General features: G+C 42.0%; 5 protein-coding genes across 12 annotated transcripts in view; 2 read left to right on the forward strand and 3 right to left on the reverse strand.

Annotated features, from left to right (window-relative positions):
* LOC6544189 (tyrosine-protein kinase Src64B) overlaps positions 1-14490 on the reverse strand; it is a 33586-nt gene extending 19096 nt beyond the window's left edge. The window contains exons 1-3 of one of the 5 annotated variants that reach the window (XM_026977430.1): positions 14199-14490; positions 13466-13593; positions 1086-1116 (exon numbers count right to left, since the gene is read on the reverse strand). The gene's annotated coding sequence lies outside the window, so the exon portion shown is untranslated. Of the gene's footprint in view, positions 1-1085; positions 1117-13465; positions 13659-14027 lie in introns of all 5 variants that reach the window. The other 4 variants (XM_026977428.1, XM_026977429.1, XM_026977431.1 and 1 more) reach the window with 4 other exon arrangements.
* Positions 9481-11262, forward strand: LOC6543947 (nucleoporin Ndc1). The gene is made up of 2 exons (XM_001971888.2): positions 9481-10753; positions 10838-11262. The coding sequence occupies exons 1-2, from the start codon at positions 9481-9483 to the stop codon at positions 11260-11262; spliced, it is 1698 nt and encodes a 565-aa protein (XP_001971924.2).
* A 490-nt stretch (positions 14491-14980) lies between the features above and the next one.
* On the forward strand, positions 14981-17796 carry LOC6543948 (histone deacetylase Rpd3). The gene is made up of 4 exons (XM_001971889.3): positions 14981-15266; positions 15701-15813; positions 15935-17180; positions 17247-17796. Exons 1-4 carry the CDS (start codon positions 15224-15226, stop codon positions 17408-17410), a joined length of 1566 nt encoding a protein of 521 aa, XP_001971925.1. The 5' UTR covers positions 14981-15223; the 3' UTR covers positions 17411-17796.
* A 224-nt stretch (positions 17797-18020) lies between these two features.
* LOC6543953 (contactin-associated protein-like 2) overlaps positions 18021-25188 on the reverse strand; it is a 60770-nt gene continuing 53602 nt past the window's right edge. For 3 of the 4 annotated variants that reach the window (XM_026976538.1, XM_026976536.1, XM_026976535.1), the window contains one exon: positions 18021-18548. In XM_026976538.1, coding sequence (XP_026832339.1) covers positions 18186-18548 — 363 coding nt within the window. In that variant the 3' untranslated portion in view covers positions 18021-18185. Of the gene's footprint in view, positions 18549-18653; positions 18690-25188 lie in introns of those variants that run through there. The other variant, XM_026976539.1, reaches the window with a different exon arrangement.
* On the reverse strand, positions 23357-23881 carry LOC6543950. The gene has a single exon (XM_001971891.2). It carries the CDS (start codon positions 23825-23827, stop codon positions 23465-23467), a length of 363 nt encoding a protein of 120 aa, XP_001971927.1. The 5' UTR covers positions 23828-23881; the 3' UTR covers positions 23357-23464.

Below are 25188 nucleotides of genomic sequence, written 5' to 3' on the forward strand. Positions count from 1 at the left end.
ATCACAAAAAGCTAAAGCCGGACCCGACAGCTGCATTGCGTGTGGCACAGCCAACATGGTAATTCAATTGATACATCGAAATCCGGCAGCGGAATAGAAAATCTGTTTTCTAGCGATTAGAAGACAGACCCGACGAAAAACAGACCTCGTTAAAGATGAACACTGAGGTGGAAGTAAACTTCTGTTTGGAAAATGGATGGGACAAAGATTCAAGATTTTCCTGTTCTCTAAATTGCAAATAAAAGCCGCAGAATGTTTGAGAAACCCCTTAAGCGAACTTTATTCAACTTTATTTCTTCTGTGGTCCTTAATGTACATTCCCGAGGCTATGAACTTTTAAAATATAGCTTTAGTGATTTATTTTTACGATCCTCCATCAGCCTCGAACCGAAATCGTTTCTTAAGATTGGTCAATTAGCCGCCAATGTGTGGATATGCATAGAACTTTATAACTAGTAACGAACATGTCAAAGATATAATAACGGATTTTATGCGGTCATAAAGAGTATACTTGCTGGAAAAACCTTGGTATTAGGCCTATGCATCTCGTTCTCTGGTTTTTTATTTGCGCTTAAACAACTATCAGAAAACCAGACCTAACTCAACCCAAGTGATTTACGTATGCGAGGCGGGGTTTGGCGGTGGCAGGCGGTTGGGCAAGTGCCGAAAAACTCGTTTCGGAGTCCACTTCAAGAACTGGAGCAAGCTGCTCGAGTATCCACCATCCACTGTTATATTCCAGCATCTCTAGCTCCATCAGGTTTTTGCTCTTTTTCTATTTTTGAATTGAGCACACAGCTGGCTCGAAAAAAAAAGGAAAATACATACTGTGGGCCAAAAAAAAAAAAAGGAACGAATATTTCGCGTTTTATCTGAGCGTTAGGGGCAGAATAGGGGAAGTTGGGCCATAGAATAGTCCGATAGACAGATGAATGCAAAGATAAAGCTGCCCCCACGAATTCCCGCTGCCAAAGTGGAACAAGTTCAAAATCGCCCGCGGCCATGTGACAAAAACTTGGCAGTCTCAAAAGAGAAAACCCTTCCCCAAAAAAAATTCTTCAAAAAGTATCTCGTGTTCTGCTCACCTTTGGTTCGGTCAAAGTTGGTTATCGCAACCTGTAATGAAAGAGAGATACGGATTTAGTCAATTATCGTGAGAAGTGGGCACTGTACATGTGCATATAACACATTTGTACAGATATTTCTGTATATATTCCCATGTGCAAGTAAATAGATTTACTACTATCCCTCATCCATGCACATTTTCACATCCGCATGGCGGCTTATCAGCTGCTGCTGTCTGACTCGGTTTTTTTTACTCCGACTGACAGACTGCTTTCGGAGCAAACAGAAAATACAAATAAAGGAGGAATAAATGTAATAATAAACCAGTAGACATATAAATATCAACTGAAGTATACCCAGTAAAATACAAATAATTTTTATGATTAATAGGATGTTGAAGCAGCAACTGCAAAGCAATAAGAACATTCACGGAATAGTAGAAAAATTGTGCTGTGTTTTGTAATTATGCACATCTTTACAACACCATAAATCCCCCGAAAATGTATAAGTAAAGGGTATCAAAAGAACGCAACACTGACAAATGCTGACGACGACGCGGCGCAAATATTGATTTTCATGTTTGTATGTATAAGAGTATTCGTTCGTATTTATAAACCCGTAGAAACTTCATTTTTATATGCATCAGCCGAATATGCGTAAACACAAAAGAAGCAAAGCAAAACAAGCCAAAACAAAAGAGGGCCCAGACCCTGAGCTTTTTGGCTGGTTCGACGGGGCTTAAAATATATTTCAAACACGTTGAAGCAATTGCCAAGAAAAGGCGCTAAAACGAAGCGAAAAAGTCTAGGAAATTTGTTCTGCATTTTATGATACGAGAGGGAAGGCCAAAGGCAGTAGAGTAACGCCCCCCCTTTTTTTCGAGCAATCACATTTGCAGGACGAACACCCCTACGAATTTCTAGGATTTTCTTTTATCAGGCTCGCCTCGTTTTTATTCTGTTCTTTGCTGAAATGCTAAAATGGTGAAATGCTCACGTGACCTGCTTGCCAAAGTCAACGCAAAAACGAAACGTCTCAGGATGTGTGGATTGCGCCTCGAGCCATTTTCTAAGGATATTTTCAGCACGAGGGGCGCCTGACCCTATAAGGCAACTCGGGTCGTTAGAGGAGCAGATGTATCACTTTCGGTTTCCGTCAGTCAGCTGGGTTTCCACTCTCGACTTGGTCTTTACCAGCTGTTCCTCGTTTTCTCTGTATCTCTTGCTTCGTTTTGAGAAGTGTACGCCCCACAAAATAAAAAGCGTTCAAGCAGCGAGGGTCGTGCACACACTTCTCGTGTTTATTTTAGATCGGGTACTTGAAGATAGCGAGGCACAAAATTTGAACAAACAGCAGGGAGTAAAAGAGGAGAAATGATGGACAGCGATTTTATTGGATTTTTCTAGGCCAATGACTTTTAGCACATCTCGAAATATCAAAGTGTACACACACACTAAGATAATGCATCATTAAACATAACCAAAATCTATAAAACGAACTTACATTAAAATGCAGAACTTAAAACCCATCCCGATATCTGTGATGGACAGGCATCTTTAAATAGATTTATCAGTTTCAGCCCAAACATTCCTGACTGCATCGTTTCACAATAAGCCCGCAAATGAAATCAAAACAAAACTCAAGTGCTGACCAGATAAGAGAGTCTCGAGAGAGTTTTTATATGGCGGCAAAAAGAAAACTAGTAAATAGTAAAAGCGTTGCTTATACACTAGATAGGGTTACTTCTTTAGAGCGAACAGTGAGTTCCAATGGAATTCAATCGGAAATCAAGCCAAATATATGTGCACTGTTGTCATTTATCACGAGGATAAGTACACACGGCGAATAACTTCATGACGGTATTTAATTACGGACAAAATAAATTCTGGGAACACAAGGCAATTCGTCATGAATTTGACGTCAAAGTAAATATACTTACGTCAAAGCATGGCAAGCTTGAAACCCCAGTGGAATTTCATGAAACCAACTCCAAATAATAATATCTTTTGATTAGGCAGTTGCACCATAGTAAGTAATTAATCTTGAAGTACTTTTTCTGTTGTAAGTTCCCTACATTTTGGCTGTAGACGTACCCCACCCACAAAAGCACCGAATTCAATCCCCATAAACAACGAAAGCAACATGTTTTGGCCTAGCTAAAAATGCAATTTATGTGGCACGGTGGCAAAAAGCGGCGGCAGCAGCTCTCGAACATGCAATATGGACATGTGAACAATTTTCCGGCAGCACAGCTGCCTTGTGCATTTGATGCAAATGTGGGAAAATATTTTCTAAAAGACCACACGAAAGAATTAGGTATTTGAAAATTATCCTCGCAGCGAAAATAAATAGCAATTTACGAAAAACATTCAAGAAATGCCAGCAACGAAAGCCCAAATGGAATACTAAAGTTTGTTAGACGATAAAACGAACTATTTGAGATATCAATGTTTGTTTGTCTATTTGAAATGTTTGCTTGCTTAGCAAACATGGTAGATAGAAAGCAAATTTGAGCTTTTATTGCACCCCCGTGTGTCAATTGAGGGGGAAATCCAATGGCCCTTGGTCAAAATCCACTTTAACCCCGGCTCGTGACAACCCCATTTATTGATTTAAAGAATCTATGTCAAATTGATTACAGCTGCGTCACGTAGCCCAGTAAAAAAAAAAAAACACAAAAACAGCAAACTGCAATAATAATCAGCAAAGTGCATTGCATTGAAGAAGCGTTCTGGGCTTCCATTCATTTAATTCCAGTTCACTTGCGTTCAGTTTCAGGTTTGGATTCTGCTTTTTCTATTGAAGCTGAAAAAACACCAACTTTTGCAGCTTTTTTGCGACAAGTGCAGCCCACTCTAGACACAATTCCAACTGCAATGCACTTGAGACAAAAGCTGCGGCGCAATGCAGCAGGAAAATGGGGGGAAAATCCCCGAGATGGGGTGCATTGAAAACTCAGCCCACCCTCCACCCCCGAATTGAAAATGAGAACGAGATTTCGCTATCGGCACAATCGCAGCGTGACATTTTGTCAGTCGTTTGGACAGTCATTCAATTGAGGCAGTTGCTAGGAAATAACTCGAGTCAAGCTAAAAAGTGGAGACAAATTACTACTTCATCAGTGGAAGTACGGCACAAATAGTCTGTTCTAGATTCCTGCTGTTGCAATGGCAATAAAAAAATGTCTCATGATTAAGTATCTCAGCATTGAACTCTTGAACAATTAGAAAAAAGACGCATTTGGCTGATTCTAAGAAAAATGAGATTAATGTCGATACTGCATAAAAACATAGATACCTTACAGAAGCTGTAAAAACAAAAAGTATATATATATATTTTAATTTCCTTTTAGCTCGCTTTGCTTTGCTTATTTCTTAGTCTGAGAATGCAATTTGTTTTTATACACCCTCTAATGTACAATTTAGTTTGTTAGCATCAAACTATTGTCATAAAAAAAATAGTTGAGCTCAGCAATTTGCTGCGAAAAGCTGAAAACTCCGAAGTATTTTAGTCTATCAAAACTTTGTCATGGGAACTATCAAAGCAAAACAAATCCGTTTCTTTTGTTTGGCGTTTAGCATTTTTTTTCTATCACTAACGCTTTGTGTGGCGCTCTCATGCCAGCTGAAGTCAGCATGAAATATGCTATGAAAATTTGTAGTTGTCTGGAAAAGGAGCACTTACTCCCCATCCACAAAATCCCCCCTCTCCCCTGAAAGCTTAAGACCCGTCAGACTTAAACTATGTTCATGTCGCGCTTGTTTGCCTGATGAGGCTACAACGAATTTATCACGTACTTGTCACAAGGAATTCACGTGTTGGAACAAATACCCGAATAAGAAAACTCGAATAAGCTGAGAACTTTATGAATGGCTGAGCAGAATTCAGTTCAGGCGCTATAATAACAAATATATTCGCCAGCTAAAGGAAATATATTTGGCCGAGTATTTTAGCACAATGAAGTAAACTTTGTATAATTATCTTGAAAACTGACTTTAAAAGTGTTTATCTGGAGGATTACACACCTTCTGTGGGTTCCCTAAGATTAATAATTACGCCCATAATTACAACTGGTATCTTTCTCATCTTGTGGTTCTGTAAAGCCGCTTTTATGACCCTGTTTTGCAAAACTATGTTTCTAAAGATTTCTGGCAGATGTGACTAATTACAAACATTGTTCCATCCAACTATTCCCCACATGCAGCATCTCCAAAGTCAAAGGAACTTCCTGCCCTCAAAGTAGCTGGCTAATGTCTTATGAGCCCAAGTAAAAATCTCCAGCACTTCATGAGGAAAATGAAGAGCTGCTAGGCACAAGCTCAAATGTGAGTTAGGGGTTGTTCCAACCCCTTCCACGTTTGAAGTTAAACTTTTTAATTTCATTTGAGGATTTTGAGTGAGGAATCCCTGTGTGTAAGCGTGTGCAAAGAGTTTGTCTAAGACCTCACAGCAATGTGAAGTTGTCAAGTTTCGGTGCGTTTGGGGAATTACCTACCAGAGCAGGGGGTGAAGGGTTAGGATAGTGGGAAACAGGGTTGGATAAGGGGTTGCTGGAATCTCGAGCATTTGCTTTATTCGCTGTCATTCTGGAAATGCCTTTGCATCGAATTTACACAGCTTCCTCACTCCGCTTTACTGAGTGCACTGGGAAAAATATGTTTCTTTATATGCCTACTATAAAGGAATTCCCGAAAATCGTTTATCAAGTTAACCTGAGTCAGCTTACTAAGTCAACAAGAAGTACAAAATTGTACGAGTTAGTCAAGATACTCATTCGCAACTTCTTGAAAGTAAGCCTTTCTTAAATAGATGCAATCTTCATCAATCTACATATATTCTCGCAAATTCAATTTAGGTAATATGTTCTTATATCAGTGCACTTTCGTGCGCTTCGGGGGGCATTTGTAACTCCCAAGACAGTTATTGCGGCTAGAGCTCCGCCTGTGCTCCACTTTCGTGTTTATATTTATCTGGCTGGTGGCCCGGAGCTCCTTCCTGCCGCCAAACCATTCACATCCTGGCTCCTGGCTCCTGCTCCTTGGCTGGCTGGCAAATTCACACCTTGTACTTGCTGAGGCGGGTTCAATGCACCGAAATTTCATTTGAATATTAGCCCCAGCAGATAGACAGAGATTGCATTTGGAATCGATTTGCCATTTCGTTGGCCTGTCACTGGCAATAACCAAAGTTCCCAGGACCTTTGGCCCGTCCGAGAAAATATTTACAAAACTTTGTGCCAAAAAATCCAATAAACTCGTATGCGCAACAGTCTCATTTTTCCCAATTTATTGACTATCTCTCTGCAATTTCTCTTTGAAGGGATTAGCCAAGTTTGGGCCGCACACATTAAACGTTCAACTTCAACTCGATTTTCTCAGCTTTTTTTACGTTCCCGGTTGGAAACCGAGAGTTGAGCTCAGTTTTATTAGTTTTTACCACGCTTTCGGTATTTATTTGCCAGAAGTAACAGGGAGAGAGTGGGGGAAATGGCAGCTCATGGAGACAGGACTTTTCGCCTCATAAACTTTTATTGTCCTGATCCTCGTAATTAAAAAGTTTTTACTAAGTCGCAAAGCAGAGCTCTTATTTTAGTGTCATCCCATAAGTTTGGATGAGTTGCTTGGGCCTTCGAATTGGGTCGAGTTTCAGTTGCAGCTGCAGTTTCTTATACGTGAGTGGCACTCATTAAAAGTGCTCCACTGACCGAGTGGATTAATTCAGCCGTAAGTGACTTATATAAGAAGTCTTTAAAGTGTCCTGTAAACCCTTTTTCCCTTCTGGAAAAAGAAGATGTGTTTGTGATTGTATTGAACTTTTGACCTCGTGTTCAATACAATAATGGATGCCGAATGCCAGCCGAATTAGTTGGTTTATGGCTGCAGAAGAGCGCCATCAAAAACGGAATAAATACGTAGAGAAATTTATTTCTCGGTCGGATGCATCGACAAAGGAATATTCGGTCGGTGGCAAAAGTAAAAACTCAATTTATGAAGCACTGAAATACCGAAATCTCCCCTTTGGCTGCCGCTGAAGCGAAGTCAATGAAAAATGCGATTGGAATGCCAGAAATGTTTGGCTTCACCTGGTCAGCTGTGTAGCCAAATTGTTCGGCTCCGTTTGTGCGCCTGTGCGTTTTTGTTGCACGGCTGTGTTCCATGGTTTATGTGCTCTAATTGGAGTAACAGGGCCGAAAACTTTCTGCCACTGAATGCCTGCGCCGCCCATGAAAGCAGCTTTATGAAAATCGATAAAATCGAAAACTAGCCAACACAACAGGGCAACAGAAGCTGAAATAGGAAGAGCAACAACCACCAAAGCTCACACAATCGAACCCATGGACAAGAAGTAAGTACGATTCAGTTCGGGTGTCGAAGCTTGAATACCCTTTCTATCTTGGAGGTTATAGAGCTAGTACATAGACTTGGATTAATGGGATCTGGTGTGTTTGCTAACAAATCTGAAAACTATTTGGCAGGCTTGAGATAAGGGTAGTATATACTCTACACTCTAGGGTATATATATCATTCATTTAAATCTGTAAATATTTTAGTATGTCCTTAAGTATTCTGCTATAATCATCATACCCCTTCATAAGGCAAAAAAAAGTCCGGAAATGTGTGCGGCGGTACGTGGTTCTGGGCTTGGGCCAGGAGCACGCGTCATCATCGCGGCCGCTCAATGGCAAGGCAAACAGGACGTTGGGTGGTGGTGGGCGGAAGGTGAGTGGAGTACGGGGCACCAGGAGGAACCGGGGGGTAAGAAAGGGAAGGCCGGAACAAAGCTCGCCGAGTGCGAGAGCGAAAAAACCACCACCGATGCAAAAGTCGGCGGCGGTTTATGGGATGAAACAATGTTTTGTTGCCCACCGGATGTTCGCGGAAGGTAGGCGGTGAAGTGGGGAGTGTGTTGTGTGTGTGTGGTGGGTGGAAGTTGGCTCACACAGGGGCTGCCTGCAGACAGATAGGGAGAGATATATGGGCAGAGAGGGGGAGGGAGAGAGATGGAGGAGCTCAACAGGACACAACAATGCAAATGTTTGCAGTGTCCACAGAGAAAATATTGCACGAAGCTCCCTTTAATTTGTGCTAATTATACTCCGATTCTGTACAATTTTATTTCACTGATCACTTGAAAAAATGTTATGTACCCAACGCCATTTCTTAATTTGAATTTTTTCAATTGAAACAAATTTCCCACTTCTCTAAAGACATAACAAGATTAAGCTGATAATTAAAATCGGAGGAAATTCTAAAAAATAAGCCTAAACATTTTTTGTAGTGCTCACACATATCCCATCGTTTCAGGTTCCATCGGAGACTGGGTGTGTGTTTCCGAGTGGATCCTCATCCTCATCCACATGGACTCGATTTTCACGTTGATTCGCCCCTCTGCGAGCATGCGAGTGTTTTATAGCCAACGACCTGTGCTAATCCCATAAATCTAATTGGCCCGGACCTCGCTCCACTCCTGGCCAGCTTTTGGGTTAGGCGGTCACACACACGGGCCGAAATGGCAAACAGCAAGCCAAACAAAAAAGGGGGCGGGGGGAGGGAGCAACATCCTCTGCCATGTCCATGTCCATGTCCATTTCCATGTCCAGTTCCCGTTCCCGTTCGAAATACGCTCTTCGCCCGGTGGAAATTGCCCCTGCAGCATTCACCATTAAATGTGACTGCAAACTTTTCTTTCGCAGGCAAAAACTTGGCGACATAAATTAGAACTTTAGCTGGGAGCAGCTTCCCCAACGCGATCCCCACCTGCATTTATCCCCCTCAGGTGACTGAGCTCCAATAAAGTGGCGCTCGCTGAATAAAAACAATTGCGAAATGCAATGTTGTGCCTGCAGCGACAACAACTTTATTTTTAGATGCACTTAGTCCTGGCTGACTTGTCACCTGAATGAGGAAAAAAAAAAGGTAGGCAACAGCTATGCTGAAAAATATTTCTCAGGAGAATCGAAGATAACAGATAATTTCCCTATATATTATTAGAACATTATCTATTGGATCACGTTAAATGATCCATTAGATGAGTACTGTTCACTTTTAGGAGTTGATTTTATGTTTGGAACCAGTTAGGGACAAGAAGGCTCTCAATACTCTTAAATTCTGTCGTTAGCAAACAGCAGATATAACCATACTGCCGCTTGTAAGGGCAGTCAGAAAGGAAAAGTTTAAATTGGCATAAAAACTTTTGAACTTTTGCAAAAAAGGGACAGAGCAGGGGTCCACAATGAGCGTAAGTTGGGTCAACGGGAGCCCATTAAATAGATTGATGACCAGGCCAACCGACTTGGGAACTATGTCAATTGAGACAGGAAACTGACGGAAGGAAGGTTACAAGTTGCAGCTCAGCAGGCGAGGAACATAGAATCAACTAGTCACCAAAGCAGATCAAAGGTTTCCATACGAAAATATGTCGATTTTGAAGTTGCCTCAATATTATCTATTGCTTCCCCGTAAGATCAAGAAGATATTGCTCTATCGGTTCCTATTTGCCACATTACTCTGCTCATGGCTGGATTACCAGATGCTGACGATCTTCGTATCCATCAATTTGTTTGAGGTGAGGCGTCCACTGGTTTCCCTCACCGAAATCCTGCGATGGACTCTGTTTTCGGTGTATTCCTCGGTAGCAATGTTGCTCATACGATTGAGCATGATGGGGTTTGGCTTGGTATTATGCCACACACATTATGTCTATCCCCGATGCTATGGATATAATTTGTTGAGACTAACTTACGAGTTTCCTAAAAGGTTTTGCCTAATTTCATCGATACTCTCTATAACCATTGCGACAAGCTGGCTTTATGCATCCTTTGTGGACTTGAACAATAGGAATCAGTTGCTGGGAGGGTCCTGGTATTACCTCATGACCTTTGGCTGCTTTTGTGGGATTGCCTATTACCATAAGTGTCATAAAATATGTCTTCGCAGATTCCCCTTGCCCATTGTGCATTTGGATATGAAGGAGTGTCTGCTTCAAAGCTGGTGTCACCAATTAAAGAGTTCTGCTAAAACGGCTCTCGTTCCAACGTTATTGTTTGCCCTGATCTACTGGCCAACCATGGGTTTCCTGGAAACTAGCGAATTAGGCGGAGTGAGCACTGGATGTTTTGTTATTATAACGCAACCACAACGACTTTTCCAAGCTTGGTTGCTAGCCACCTTGATCCTGGCCAAATTGCATATAATTCGGGAACTTTATGGCCTGATTATGCAGCGCAAACTAACAATGATTTGTGATTTAAGAGAACTGCACGAGCATATAGATATCAATCTATTCAATCTGATATGGGAGCGCTTTCAATACTTTTTCTACATGATGCAAATGAAACCGATGCCCATGGATGTGCAACGCTATAACCTTTCATTGCCAATTGCCATGGCTCTGGACACTACGGAAATCTATGGCTTTCAATTGCTGGCAGCCCGTGATTTTTATGCCGCCATGTCGGGCAGCTTGTGCAATGAATTGTTCAAAAAACGGTTTTGCCAAAGAAATCGACATTGGGCTGAGTTACGGGACGTTGTATTGGGAATGCTAGATCAATTTCTGACCAGGATCGAGTCCTGTTTGGAGCCGACTCCGCGCATTAAGGTCTGCCATTTGCTGAAAAACAAGAATCCCAACGAGCCACGAATTCGTTCTTTGGTGAAAAAAACTCCTGCACCACGACGCCTTTGTGCTATATGTCGAGGTTCTCCAAGTTGTCAGGCACCCAAACATATTTTGTGTTTCTGTAATCTAAGCAAATACCTCCATGATAGGATCCATAGCACCTGGAATGGCTTATGGCTTCGATTGGCAGTTGCTCCGCAGTACTATAGCTTTTTGTACGAAGCAGATCAGCTGGCCAAGCTGAATCATGAGCTGCGGTGTGGGGAACCACTAGTTTGGATCCTTCAAGGACTCGTCAGCATTTGCGTAAGATTCCCGAATGAAGACAAATTCAGATACCCTCCGTGCGATCTGGAACGCATTCTGGTGTATTTGTTGAGGGTGGAGGAAAAGCTGATCGCGGCTAAGGAGATGCAGGTGCGAGGAAAACTATGCTCTAGCCATGATCATTTAATGATGGCCATAAACCGCTGTTTATACAAAATGCTGTTTACCTTTGGCCCACATTTGGATTGCATTTTCGACGATGTAAATTTGAGGGCTACATTTAAAAGGAGAATGGAGTTGATACCCTAAGCTTGTTTACATTTTGCGTTTTTGAATTGCTTTGTTTTGCTTATATTTTTGAATATATGAGAATTTAATCAAAAATAGTTTTCTGGCAATAAAAGGGAAAATCCACTTTAAATTCTCTCTCTCTCTCCACTCAAGAAATCATCTCTACATTAATTCCTTTTTGTCGCACTTGCCACGCACTTTCCACTTTTCCTCGCCTTCTCCGCACCTCTTTCCACTATTCTCTCCCCTCGTCTCTTCTGCGCTTCAGTTCTTATCAATAAAACGCTGCTGCTGTGTGCATTGTTTGCTGGCTAAGTGGCCAAACACGCACACACACGCACAACTGGCAGGGAAAGGAACAAAGGAGGAGTTAAAAGAGAGCGGTGAACAATTGAGTTTTCTACTTGTTCCGCTTCTTCAGTCTCCACTTTTGTTGCTTTGACTACTTTTATTCGTTTGGATTCTCCTTATTGCACCTCCCACGCTGTTTTATCCCCTCCACTTACCCCCACCCCTTCCCCCTTTACGATTGCCTTTGCCTTTGTGGTCGTCCGTATCATGTAAAACGCTTTGTGTGCAAAATGGGAATTTCGAAGAACAACAACAAGAGCAAGCGAACGGCGAGCAAAATAGAGAAATGAAAAGATCTCAACAAGTTTGCCGTTAGTCGAGCTAAGCAGATTAACAGTTTGAGAGCATTTTGCGATTGCTATTTCGCAATGATTTAGCAGGGGGTCAAAGACGAGGGGGCACTAAAACGGTGGGGGAAGGGACGGGGGCTCAAGAGCGGGCAGGGGCCAAAAAGCATAATTGCCCAGTTGCACTCAAATGGATCTCCATTGAAAAGCCCCACTCACCAATTAAGGGTTAAAGAGCAACAGACTCCAGAAGAAGCGACCATAAATCTGTACAGTGATAAATGGATATGGTTTTCAACGGCCAAGATAGTGGTCACCATCAGAAAAAATTTGCGGATTCAAATGTTTTTGAAAAAAAAGGTTAGTAAAACATATATTTATATTTTATAGTTTCAAGTGTGTAAATAGCTCCCCAAACTTGAATATCGCTCCATCCTAAGAAAAAAATATAGTTCTGACAAAGAAACGCTTTCAGGAATGGATTTTCTCTGATCTTAAGACAAACTTCCTGTTACACTTATGCAGAAACTAAGTTTCCTGTGCTTTTTATTAACTTTAGGCGATAGCCACTGTACACAACAATTTTGAGGCAAAGACAAACTATTTGCGGTCTTTATTATAGGCTGGCCACAAAAAGTAAAAGGAGAGAAAAGCGAGGGAAAAGGGAAAGAAGTAGCAGCGACAGAAAACAGACGGCAGCAATGTTAATTGAAGGGGTTTTCATTTTTGGTGTGAGGGTGAAACTTTACTGCAACAGATAAGCTAAAAATGTAACACAAAAAAAAGAAAAACAAATAAAAAATAAAAACAAATTCTGTGGCTTGAACTTCAAAGCACATGGAGCGATTCAGAGTAGGAGGGAAAAGGAGGGGTTAATAAACAAGCCACCAAAAGGTAAATAAATAAGCACAAAATGCCGAAAATAGCGCACAAGGGATAAACCAGATAGAGAGAGAGCGAGTGGGTGAGAGAGAGAGAGAGAGCGAGAAGGAGCAGCTGCTGCGCCGACGCCTGCTGCTCTTCAGCTTCTTCTTTTCCATCTCCCTTCCCCACTCCCATTCACTCATCATCCCATGACTCTCCACAAATTGGAGGCAATTACAATAGCAGCAACAACAAATGCTCTTTGACTTTTTACAGCAGCCTGAGCAAGGAATAACTAAATACGGTAGACACTCGATATAGTGAATCAAATACAATGTACTGGTTGTTAATGAATTATTAAAACAAGGTTATCTAAAAGCAACGAACTTACTCCAATTGGATACTTTATCTATCACTACCGAAAAGACTATAAATAAATGGTTAGTACGGTAGCAGTACAACAAATAAAAAAACTTAAGAATCGGTAAGTACTCCTTATACTCCTACTACATTGCTTTTTGTCTTTCGAGTATTTACTGTACACTTCATCAGCCGCAGAAGCATAAATAGAAATGCAGCGGGAGAGCAAATCTCGCACTCTTTTTTTTTAGTTTTTGTGTTTACTTATTTGCGTTCATTGGCTTCTCTTACTAACGGCACTTCGGGCCAAGGAGGTGCGAATGAAAAGGAGCTATAATCCGGTTTTATATCGCACTTACCTTTTTTAATTAGAATAAATCAAAACTTTGCTGCGGATTCCGATTCTCTTTATATGCTATCAACAGCAAAGCGGACTTTACAGTTACGCCTGCCACTGTAGTTAAAGTTGTTGTATTTAATGCACGGTCTGCGGGCCAAATAAAAACAACAAATACTATATTTTTGCTTTTTACTTTGCTCTGAACTTCGGCGCTAATTGGAAAGAGATGCGGGAAAGAGAGAGGGGAATGAAAACTATAATTAAACGCCAGCAAAAAAGGTCTTAAATATCCTGCGGGCGCAGCAACAACAACAGAGAGAAACAAAGAAGGAAGGCCGAGAGAAAGAAGTTAAGGAGAAGTTAACAAAAAGTAACAGAAAGTTGCGGAGGAGAGGCGTTGGTCTGCGAAGGGGAGAGGGATAAAATACGGCTCTTCCGGGAAAAAGAGAAAAGTGGGAAAGAGAAAAGCTGCGCAGGATATTTTAGCCGCATACGAAAAGTATTAATTTTGTTTTAAATGTTCACTGCAGATTTCATATGTTTTTTCTTGCATTATTGGCCACTCCGCTTTGTCACTTTACTTCGGTTTTAATTTTTCCACTTCTTCATTCGCCAAGTGAGTCTGTGTGTGCGAGTGAGATGGAGCGATGAGCGTGTTTGTGTTTCCACTGCAACTCCATTCTTCTTACTCTTTTTTCACACACACACAAGGCACACACGCACACTCGCACATGGGGGAGTTGGAAACTTACGCGTCGTCGTTTTATTAATTTGTTTCAATTAGCAATCGCCCCTAATTCAGCAACTCCAAAACACTACAAAATCTCGGTGTACTTGAGCACTATTGTTTGTCGATAAGAAGCCGCCGAAAAACGCCGACCGAGGAGGAAAATCACCCGCGCTGGAAAATCGCGTCCGAGTCGTTCAACGGTGTATTTTAGAGTGAGAAGGGAAATCGTGGGAAACTGCGGTGGATTTTAGAGCGAGATGGTTGATGCTCTGAGAGAGAGAGAATGCACTCTCTGGCGATGGGCAAAATTCGATTTCACCACGATTTCTTATCGATTGTTCGGTTCTATCGATATATCTAGGACTGCAACCAATTAGTTCCCCTTTTGGTCGCAATGGCGCTTAAGTAACATTCCTTAAAAATATAATAAATCTTTTATATATTTAACGACAATTTTGAAACCTTAGAGATTATTCGGACGATGCTGACGATACTTTTTAATATTTTCCATGATATCCTAGTTTCAGCTGAAGGCGCTGCAACTAAAACTTGAATCAATCTATGTACTTGGCATCATAAGATTGCATGTGATTTCTAGCGTGAAATATTCAAAATTTTTTGCAAAACTTTTTTAATCATTTTAATTGCTTATATTTTTAAGACACAATTACCACTTTGTATGATAAGAATAATCAAGTTTCATATGTAAATTTATCAAATATATTTATTATAATATAAATTTATATTATTTGTTTGGTATTTTTGCAAATCTGTATGATTGTGTTTAGTATTAAAGGTATATTCTTCCGAACATGGCGGTAAGCCATTTTTAAAAAAGCCCACGGTCACACTGCCCATCAGCAGCGGTTCTCTTTGCGCGTATTTATTTGATCCTTTCCGAATTTGGCTTTACATTGGAATTAAAGTGCCAAAAGTCGGACCGGCGTCAGAGCTACACATCTGCTGAGCCAGCGCGTTCTTCCGATCGAAGAAGCAGCGGTAAACATCGACTTAGAGGAGTTTTAGGAGCGCCGACCGCACCGCAAAATGCAGTCTCACAGCAAAAAGCGCGTTTGCTACTACTACGACAGTAAGTTTTGAGCTCTTTAGTTAAGCAAAAGGCCTACTAGACGAGTAATTTGTGATTACAAAGTACTAGCTATGCTTACCACGCCGACTTTGTGTTTTCCTTGCATCCACTTAGCAGCAGATGATAGCATTTTTGCAAATTTCAAGTTTTACGGCGACTGTACGAGCGCGTTCCGGTTCACAGCGCACTTTTCCCATACGACCGCAGAGCGCTTGCATGCGTGTGCGTGTATGTACCTGATGTCTCTCTTCCTCTTCCATGTGTTTTTGTTGCTTGTTCGTTCGGGGCGAAAGTACGACCGCTGCGGTCGTTCGGGAAAAGTGCTGCTCTCAGGCAGACGCCTCGCCGACCGTGGCCGTAAAATGTGTATTTCGGATAGCGTGGCATACAATTACTTTTCCAAGTTACTCATAATCGTGATTTTTGATCCCCAGGCGACATTGGCAACTACTACTATGGCCAGGGTCATCCCATGAAGCCCCACCGCATACGCATGACCCACAACCTGCTGCTCAACTATGGGCTCTATCGAAAAATGGAAATATACGTGAGTTACTTTCTTAATATAAGATCAAATTACTGATCACGGATTTAAAAAAATCGAAATAGGATTACATACAACTTCCCATGTATACAAATAGATTTAAACACGAATCTTCCTATTCCAGCGTCCCCATAAAGCCACTGCCGATGAGATGACCAAGTTCCACTCGGACGAGTACGTCCGATTCCTGCGATCCATTCGGCCGGACAACATGTCGGAGTACAACAAGCAGATGCAGCGATTCAATGTGGGCGAGGATTGTCCCGTCTTTGATGGACTTTACGAGTTTTGCCAACTTTCCGCCGGGGGATCCGTAGCTGCGGCCGTAAAACTGAATAAGCAAGCCTCGGAGATCTGCATCAATTGGGGCGGTGGCCTGCATCACGCCAAAAAATCGGAGGCCTCCGGCTTCTGCTACGTGAACGATATTGTCCTGGGAATTCTGGAGCTGCTTAAATACCACCAGCGTGTTCTCTACATAGATATCGACGTCCATCACGGCGATGGCGTGGAGGAGGCGTTCTATACCACAGATCGTGTGATGACGGTGAGCTTCCACAAGTACGGAGAGTACTTCCCGGGCACCGGCGATCTGCGAGACATTGGCGCCGGCAAGGGAAAGTATTATGCGGTGAATATACCCCTGCGTGATGGCATGGATGATGATGCGTACGAGAGCATCTTTGTGCCCATTATCAGCAAGGTGATGGAAACATTCCAGCCGGCAGCCGTGGTGCTGCAGTGTGGCGCCGACTCGCTGACTGGCGATCGGTTAGGTTGCTTCAATCTCACTGTCAAGGGTCACGGCAAATGCGTGGAGTTCGTGAAGAAGTATAACCTGCCATTCCTGATGGTCGGCGGTGGTGGTTATACCATACGTAACGTGTCCCGCTGCTGGACCTATGAGACCTCCGTGGCCCTGGCCGTGGAAATAGCCAACGAACTGCCCTACAACGATTACTTCGAGTACTTCGGCCCCGATTTCAAGCTGCACATTAGCCCCAGCAACATGACGAATCAGAATACTTCCGAGTACCTGGAGAAGATCAAGAACCGTCTGTTCGAGAACCTGCGCATGCTGCCTCACGCTCCGGGCGTTCAAATCCAGGCGATTCCCGAGGACGCCATCAACGATGAGTCCGACGACGAGGACAAGGTCGACAAGGACGATCGCCTGCCCCAGAGCGACAAGGACAAGCGCATCGTGCCCGAGAACGAGTACTCCGATTCGGAGGATGAGGGCGAGGGCGGTCGCAGGGATAACCGGACGTACAAGGGACAGCGGAAGCGACCGCGTCTGGACAAGGACACCAACAGCAACAAGGCATCCTCAGAGACGTCCAGCGAGATCAAGGACGAAAAGGAAAAGGGTGAGTGATGAATGATCAGTCTCTTTAAATCAAGTGGTACTTACTAAACCCTTATGCTCTTATCAGGTGATGGCGCTGATGGCGAGGAGTCGACGGCATCCAATACGAATAGCAACAACAACAGTAACAACAAGAGCGATAACGACGCCGGAGCGACAGCTAATGCCGGATCCGGGTCGGGATCGGGTTCCGGTGCCGGGGCCAAGGGCGCCAAGGAGAACAACATTTGACGTGGCGGCCGCAATTGGTTATAGAAGCCAATTAAGCGACCGCCGAAGTACAAGCCGCCGGATTTCACCTAGCGTCGTCCTATCCCCGCGCCCCCCCACCACGCCCCCTAGCCATGTCCAGGGCTTTTTATACCCGCCCCTTAAACAGGTCCCCCTGCGATAGGCTCCTTTTCTAGTGGGGATAATCCCCAGGGGGATAAATCAGTAATCAGTGGGCGGAACCTAAACTCATCGTAGGCTTAAATTCAACTTATTATTAAGTCAATCTGTGCAGATGGAAAGTGTATAAGCTAAGCAAAAAAAGTAAATGCATTCATACAAGCGATCCAATGTGGCGAATCACGCAGAAACTAATTTAATCAAATAAAAATATTTATAAATACCAAGGGCCTTGAGCTTTGATTGAAAATTAATTCAACACTATTCCGTGACCTTTTTAATTATTCTTGAGTAAATGGAACATTTAATTTCAAAGCAAATGAAATAATAATTGAATTTTATATTATTTAAAATACTTACGTTTCCACATTTAGCTATCATCTCTTACCAGTAAACAAAGCAATTATTTGTAACAATTTAATTGTATTTTAAGTAGTTCTAGCTACATGTTTTAAACTTTTTAACTTGGAGTTCCTAGGTTGAGGCGTCTGTGGCATTGGGGAAAGGGATCCACTGGGGGTCTGCCCGCCCACCAGTTGACAGTTTGTGACTAGTCTGCGAGGTTTTCCACGGGGTGGAGTGGGCGGAAACGGAGAGCTGGAAACTGGCTGCGGCGCTAATCCAGCGATAATATCGAGTCGATGCTGGTGCGATTACTGCGCGGCTGCAGCCGCGGTCCACCCAAGTAACTAATTGGATTCGCGAACTGGCGCTGCAGCAGTGAGCTTTCCAGGAAAAGCGTAAGTGGCGGCGGCGGCGGCGGCGGTGGTGGGGGCGTCACTTTCGAGTGATGCTGTCGCCTCGCCACCAATGGGGGTTTTCCACTCGGCGCCTCCGGATTTTTCGCCCGCCTCGCTGGCAGGGCGGAGCCATTGGCATTTGTGGCTACATCAAAGGACTGCTGCTGCTTTGGAGCCTCTGTGTCATCGGGCGCTTTGTGGCGGGATTTGTGTTCCTGTGGCTGCCGCTGCTGCGCTTTCTGGGGGAGATTGGGCATGAAAATGGCATCAGGACGTTGGATGGGATGCAGGATTCGGTGTGGGGTGTCGGCGGGTGGCGGGTGACGGGTAGGAAGTCAGGAATTTAGATCAAATATTTTTCAGGGTTTAATTCTATTTGGCTTTAGTCAAAGTGACGTTCAATGGACATGGACGTTGGTGAGAGGTTCATGTTTGCGTGTGTGCAGAGAAGAGATAAAGTTTTATAATTATTTAAAGGCTTTGAGAGATAGACAGGAGAAGATAGCGAGGGGGAATGACGGTTATTCAAGCTGCATTTTCTACTGGCAAAGGTTTATTTCATTCTTTTTTATCGAGATTTTGGCACCTGTCGTGATTTGGCACTTTATGTTGTTAATAAATGCACTGAACTGACATGAAGGAGTACACATAAAAAATTTAGTGACTACGATTTATGACTCTTTTTATTTCGACTTGGCATAGATACGTTTATGCACAATTAATTAGTTTAAACAAGCAGATGAAAGCTAGTTTAACTTAAGAGCAGAGTTATATAGCACATTTCTGTAGTAAAATTGCTAATCAAGCTGCGTCTTAAAGCCACTAGAACTTTATTATGCAAAACATTAATGTATTTATTTTTCTCCCAGTGCAGGCTGTGTATGTGCACCTCCTGTATTGCATTCTGGATGGCGGACCCCGTCCAAAATCCATTTCGCTGCCCCTTAAGCCCGCCCAAGGCTCCGGCCAACAAAAGGCGCCACGTCAGGAGTCCGGATGGTGTCTTGGTTACACGAAACCCGCCAGTCACTTCACGGGACTTTGTGTGGCAGCCCCACAACTCACGCTCCCGATTCCGCCCCCTATTTCCCCGCAGCAAGGGGCGTGGCATCGTCAGCATCAGTCCAAAATCAACTACAAGAAAGGCGGCCAGCGCGTTTCAGTCAAGTGCAAATGTGTTGGCCAGGCGACAGCGATGCATTTGCTTGCTCCCAATGGGGGAAGTTAGCTGAAAGGTGCAGATAGGCCTGCGAAATATTCTACACAGAAAATAATAAGTAACTTAATATTCAAATATTCAAATACCGCCCAAGCAAACTGCGAAGGTATGTGGACTACTATTTGAATAATAAAAAAAGGTTACAAAGTAATAGTTGTTGTGTGACACTAAGTAGATTACAGAACAGTTCAACTCTGTACCAAGGAGTATAAGGGAAAAAGCATTTAAAATTTGTATTTTTTCCCTGGCATTTGCTGCGCTTTTCATACTTTTCCATTTCGCACTTGCTGGGACGCATTTCAGTTTTATTTTCCAGCAGTTTTATTATTCTTCGCCGAAGGTTACTGGAGGCACTGGCGCAGCGGCAGCGTTGGAAACAATAAGCAAAACTTGCACTTTCATCCTGCACACTGACACTGACATACTTCCTTAGCCCCTAGACCTGCCACGCCCCTTTGGGGGTCCTTTGGCAGGCATATTAACATTGTCGTTCCCCACATTTTTCATTGCATACGCCGCGGCGCGTGCTTTTCGAATATGTGTAATGCAAACATACTTTGCCAAGTCATCACACAAAGGTGGAATATTTCAATTTATGACCTGCACGCGGAAAAATGTGGCGGTTTTGGGAAATATTTTACGAAATATTTGTATTATTAAACACTATTTGGACCATTTTTGAATACTTTAAATGACAACCATGAGAATGAACAAGAATGCTATGGTCGAGTTCCCCGACTATCAGATACCCGTTACCCTTTCTATAACATCAGAAAAATTACAAAAAAATTTAAGAAAAAATAAAATTATAAATTTGAATGCAGATTTTAAGAAAATCGCTCCAGAAACATTTAGAGGTATGCCACTTCAAAATCCGATTAAGATAAGTTAAGTTATGGAGTTTATAACTTCAGCCTTAGGACATTTCTTAATTTTTTGGAATTTCTACAACATCATCACATCAAAAAATCAAAAAAATATTTCCAAAAAAAAAATTTATATTTTTGAATGCAGATTTTTAGAGGATTGCGGCAGAAAAATTTAGAGGTATGCCACTTCAAAATCCGATTAAGATAAGTTGAGTTATGGAGTTTAGAGCTTCAGCCTTGTGGCATTTCTTCATTTTTTTGAATTTCTACATCAAAAAAATTATAAAAAAATTAAAAAAAAAATAAATTTTTAAATTTGAATGCAGATGTTTAGAGAATTGCTTCAGAAACATTTAGAGGTATGCCACTTCAAAATCCGATTAATATAAGTTGAGTTATGGACTTTTTTTAAGTCTCTAGAAGCTGCATGCTTAATCTCAACATTCTAGCTTTTGTAGATCCTGAGATCGAGGCGTTCATACGGACAGACGGACATGGCCAGTTCGACTCGGCTATTCAATAATATATATCAATTATCAATAATATATCAATAATATATATACTTTATATGGTCAGAAACGCTTCCTTCTACCTGTTACAATTTTTTCAACGAATCTAGTATACCCTTTTACCCTACGAGTAACGGGTATAAAAATGTTCAAAATGCATTTCATTACTTATTTGTAGTTATTATTATTAATTTTCTTTGAGCACTAACTGCGTCTATGACGCACATAAATATGTGGACATTTACCCATACACTGTGGAATTTTGGAAGGGTGGCAGTGGAAATATATTTATTACACATGTTGAACAATGTAAGCACAAGTTTTGCCGGTCATTTGGTCGATGGTCAACAAGCAAATGCCTTGTTAACCATTATGGGCCATGTTTTAATGTGGCAACACACAAGCGCCAACAACAAGAACGAAAAACGACAATAACTTTTCGCATTAAATGAATGCCAAGTGGCATTGAGACATTGGGGCAGTGGAAAAGAGATGGAAAGTTCAGGAAAATATAGGGAAAAGCGAAAAGCCGAAACAATGGAAAGAAAAAGTTGCCTTTTTTCAACTTTTCAACGCGGAAATTAATAACAAATTGCTTTAAGCCACCATGACGATTACGTTCAGGCTGTGATTTCAGTGGTGGCATTACGGCTACTTTATAAACCAATTTGAATTTGTAGCTATGTTAATTCGAGTTTTAAATGCACAAATTGGATATTCAGTATTTTGTTTAAAAATGAAATAAAATGTTAAATAGCCATATTTATAGGTTATTTGTTTCTACTGTTAGTTTTTATGTTTATTATTCAGGTTTTTATTATAATTATAAAATTGTTTCTTCTTATTGATGGAGAATGCCATCTCTAATGGGAAAAAAGTAAGCAAACACGAGTATATCCTTGCGTATATCCTGATTTCCCGTGACCAAGCCTTGAGCTCAGCATGGCCGCGAAAAAGTTTTTCCAGCACAATAAACACTTCATTGTGCACTTGAGTTAATTTGTCAAGAAAACCAGGCGCATATGTTGAAATTATTGTAAAAGTTTCGAGTGCCAGCGAAAGATGATGTTGCTCCTGATGGTTTCTCATTAGGCACTGGGAACTGGGAAGCGTATTTTTTCTATTTTCCAAATGTTCTGCTGCTGGACCATGGCAATTGTTGTAGAACATGAATAATGCATGCTTTAGAAGTTTAATGAAAATGCACGAAGCGGAAACGACGCGGATTCGCCACCAATGGAAACAAACAAACTGGTAGACACACAAAAAGTCGCAAAAAAGTTAGCAAAAATAATAATTAGAGCTGGCTGCCAAAAAATAAGAAAATTGGCGCCTTTTTCCATTTTTCTTTTCTGGAGTTAATACTAGTTTACTTGAATTCTACAAAATAAGCAGACTTCATTTTAATTGCATACATATGTAAGGGGAAAAGTTTGAAAGGAAAACTTCGGTATTAATATGCTAAGCGTAAATAAAATAGAAACAGTTGTCAGCTTGTTTTTAAGTATTTTGAAAAATATTTGTACCTTTAAAGATTAAAATTTCAGCCGTCGTCAATTTTTGATAGTTATATGTATAAGGAATGTAAGGATGGTTTTTTAGGTGCAACTATTTGGCAGTATCCATAAAATAAATTTGCGGAAAATGGCGAAAAATGCACAGCTGCGGAGCGGCGCAAACCCTTCGGACTCCTTGGTGTCCTGCTTTGTTTTACGCTTCGCTTTAGATGAGCGCCACTCTCGTCGTCATTGTCCTTCGTCCTTCGTCCTTTGTACCCCATCAACAGCTCCTGCTGGTGCTGCTGCTGTTCAATAAAGTGTAATTCGTGCGCCACTTTCATGTGCATTCATTTGTCGCACCACTCACAGCACTCGCACACACTCACACACTCACACTATCGCACCAACACCACTCCGCTGCACGCACACACACAGACACACACACACAGACACACATTGTGCTCGGCGTACATGGCGTATGAGTGACATTTAATTAAAATTTATGTAGTCTAAAAAGGCAAGAATTTTTCTACACCCCCGTTGGCTGTTCAAATTTATGCAACGCCCCATTTTGTTTGAGTTGTATTAAATGTTCGCAGTTTTGCCAACCGGGTTTTTTGGTAATCATGTGCAAATTTGTTTTTACACCCATTACAAGTGCAGGTCGACGGCGCCACTTTGCTCTCTGACAATTACGACTGGGGAATACGTATACATAATCAAATATTTAAATGGAAAATTGCACTTTTGCCGGGGCAAAGATAAGATGTGCATGTGAGGAACATTTGTCCCCTCACTTGGCTCTTGCAAATGACTGAAGTTTAATTTAAGTTTTAGTTTGAGTGAAGCCCTATCTTTTCGACTGCATCTCAGATATTTTTGATTGTAATGGCTGAGGCCGTTTACTCAAAGTGGAAACGACATATTTACGAATGTAAAGGATGTTCGATGCACTGTTAAAATATTTTACCCATTTATTGGTCTTAATAATAGCTTGTAATATTTATCCATGTAATAATCACTCTCGCTGCTCTTAACTAAATAACATTATTTATCGTTTCACTTCTTTTCCTTGGCCTGCTGCTTTTTCCTGCTTAGCATCAGCTTGTGGATGTGCATACGTCGATAGTAAAGATGTCTTTGCAGACTCTTCTTGAAGAGCGTCTCCCTGGCCAGGATCTCCAGGTCCTCGAAGCTGCACTGCCGTATGTTCTGCTTGGTTTGAGCGATTAGTTCGCTGGTCAGGTGAATTTTGGTGGCTGAAACCCGAGAGACGTGCACTTTTCTCCTCCTCAACTCTTCGCGATGCAAAAACATTGCATATGCGGCGGTGGGCGACTTTGGTGGTGATTCCAACGAGTTCGGCGAAGGATTCACTTTGGAGTTATCCATTACTTCCTTGTTTTGGGGGATGAGACACATCTTGACCGTGTGGTTGCTTGACTGCGTTTGCTGGTTGCATCAGCGTGGCTGGCTTATTTTATATGCAATCTTTTTTCTGACCTGCCCATTCATGAGACCCTTGGCCGCAGGTCAATCGGCTTCCCAGACCAAAACTGACCTGAATGCACCGTTTTTTGCCACTAATTTTTTACAGCCAGCGGGTGGTAGTGGATTAAAAAAATGTAATCCCATTCATTACCTAAAAAGTGTCGTAAAGTTCTCGGGAATAGCGAAAAAATACACCTTCGTGGCACTCATGGTCGCTAATCCGGATATATAACCGGATTAAGTCAAACTAAAATGTTTATGAGTAGAAAGACGGTTCATGGAGTTCTCTCATGCTCTTTCTCGTCCTGGTTTTTGCGGTCTCATCGAATGCTGCTTGCTGTACAGTTTACGTGTTGCTAATCCTTTTGCCGGCATGTCCTGGCAATTAGCGTCATAATGAAGCGGCAGCTGAGATCCACGACCTTTATTTCTGGAAAATTCACAGCGAGCGGGGTTGAATACCAGGCGACCAGGGGCATTTTGAAGAGGAGCTGTATGGCTGGAGGCCAGGCCAAATGACCAGCTGACCCAATTGGTAAACATCCAAACCAAATATTTGACTTTGATCGCCGGCCAGAACCGCAACTTCTTTATTATTCATCAGGCGAACGGTGGAGCGTAATGGGTTTTACTTGGGAATTAATTGGCTTCTTGACATAATATTTATGATATATTTAAGCTGATTTAATTGCAATTTTAAAGTGCTCGAAGCTTAAAATTTAAGATTTAAGAATTCTAAGCCATTATCGAAGAAGAACGAGATATTCTAATATTTTAAATTTATAGTCTTGGATACCTTTGAATGAGTAGTATCCGCCCACATCTGCAATCTGATTCGGATAATTGCATCCGATTTATTCCACTGTGCCTCCGCAATGTTGCTTTTTCATAAATTTCAGCTTCGAGCAAAAGGGGCGGCATAAACTCATTACATTGACTGGCTTGCTGCTGATGCTGTTGCCACTTTTGATGGGGCAGCTACTGCTTCCATCCCATTTTCCACCCAAAATATTTGGAGCTCATTTCGAAAAAAAGGGTTTTCTGGCCACCCCAGACCCAGACTCGTTTCTATGTGCGAAAATCACAACATTTTAATCTCATAATCTCAATTTATGTGCAGACTCAATTTCGTTATACTTAACGACATTTTATGCGGTTATTTTATGCAGTCAGGAGCCGAAACTGAAGGAGCCCCAGTCTGGCTATATAAGCTCCCCTTTTCCACACAAACGCCCTTTGCGGTTCCGCACTGAGAAAAATAAAGGTAAGCAGTTTTGAAGAGTTGTAAACAA

The sequence above is a fragment of the Drosophila erecta genome, unplaced genomic scaffold (assembly GCF_003286155.1).
Source record: "Drosophila erecta strain 14021-0224.00,06,07 unplaced genomic scaffold, DereRS2 tig00000021-arrow-pilon, whole genome shotgun sequence".
Classification (NCBI taxonomy): Eukaryota; Metazoa; Arthropoda; class Insecta; order Diptera; family Drosophilidae; genus Drosophila; species Drosophila erecta.

Excerpts from the sequence above, each read along its gene's own strand:
- LOC6543950 (XM_001971891.2), bottom strand. The coding sequence starts at position 23,827 with ATGTGTCTCATCCCCCAAAACAAGGAAGTAATGGATAACTCCAAAGTG.
- LOC6543947 (XM_001971888.2), top strand. The coding sequence starts at position 9,481 with ATGTCGATTTTGAAGTTGCCTCAATATTATCTATTGCTTCCCCGTAAG. Across the intron at positions 10,754-10,837 it reads TGCACCACGACGCCTTTGTG|TCCATAGCACCTGGAATGGC; the intron begins CTATATGTCGAG and ends TCCATGATAGGA.
- LOC6543948 (XM_001971889.3), top strand. The coding sequence starts at position 15,224 with ATGCAGTCTCACAGCAAAAAGCGCGTTTGCTACTACTACGACA. Across the intron at positions 15,814-15,934 it reads ATCGAAAAATGGAAATATAC|CGTCCCCATAAAGCCACTGC; the intron begins GTGAGTTACTTT and ends TTCCTATTCCAG. Across the intron at positions 17,181-17,246 it reads CAAGGACGAAAAGGAAAAGG|GTGATGGCGCTGATGGCGAG; the intron begins GTGAGTGATGAA and ends TGCTCTTATCAG.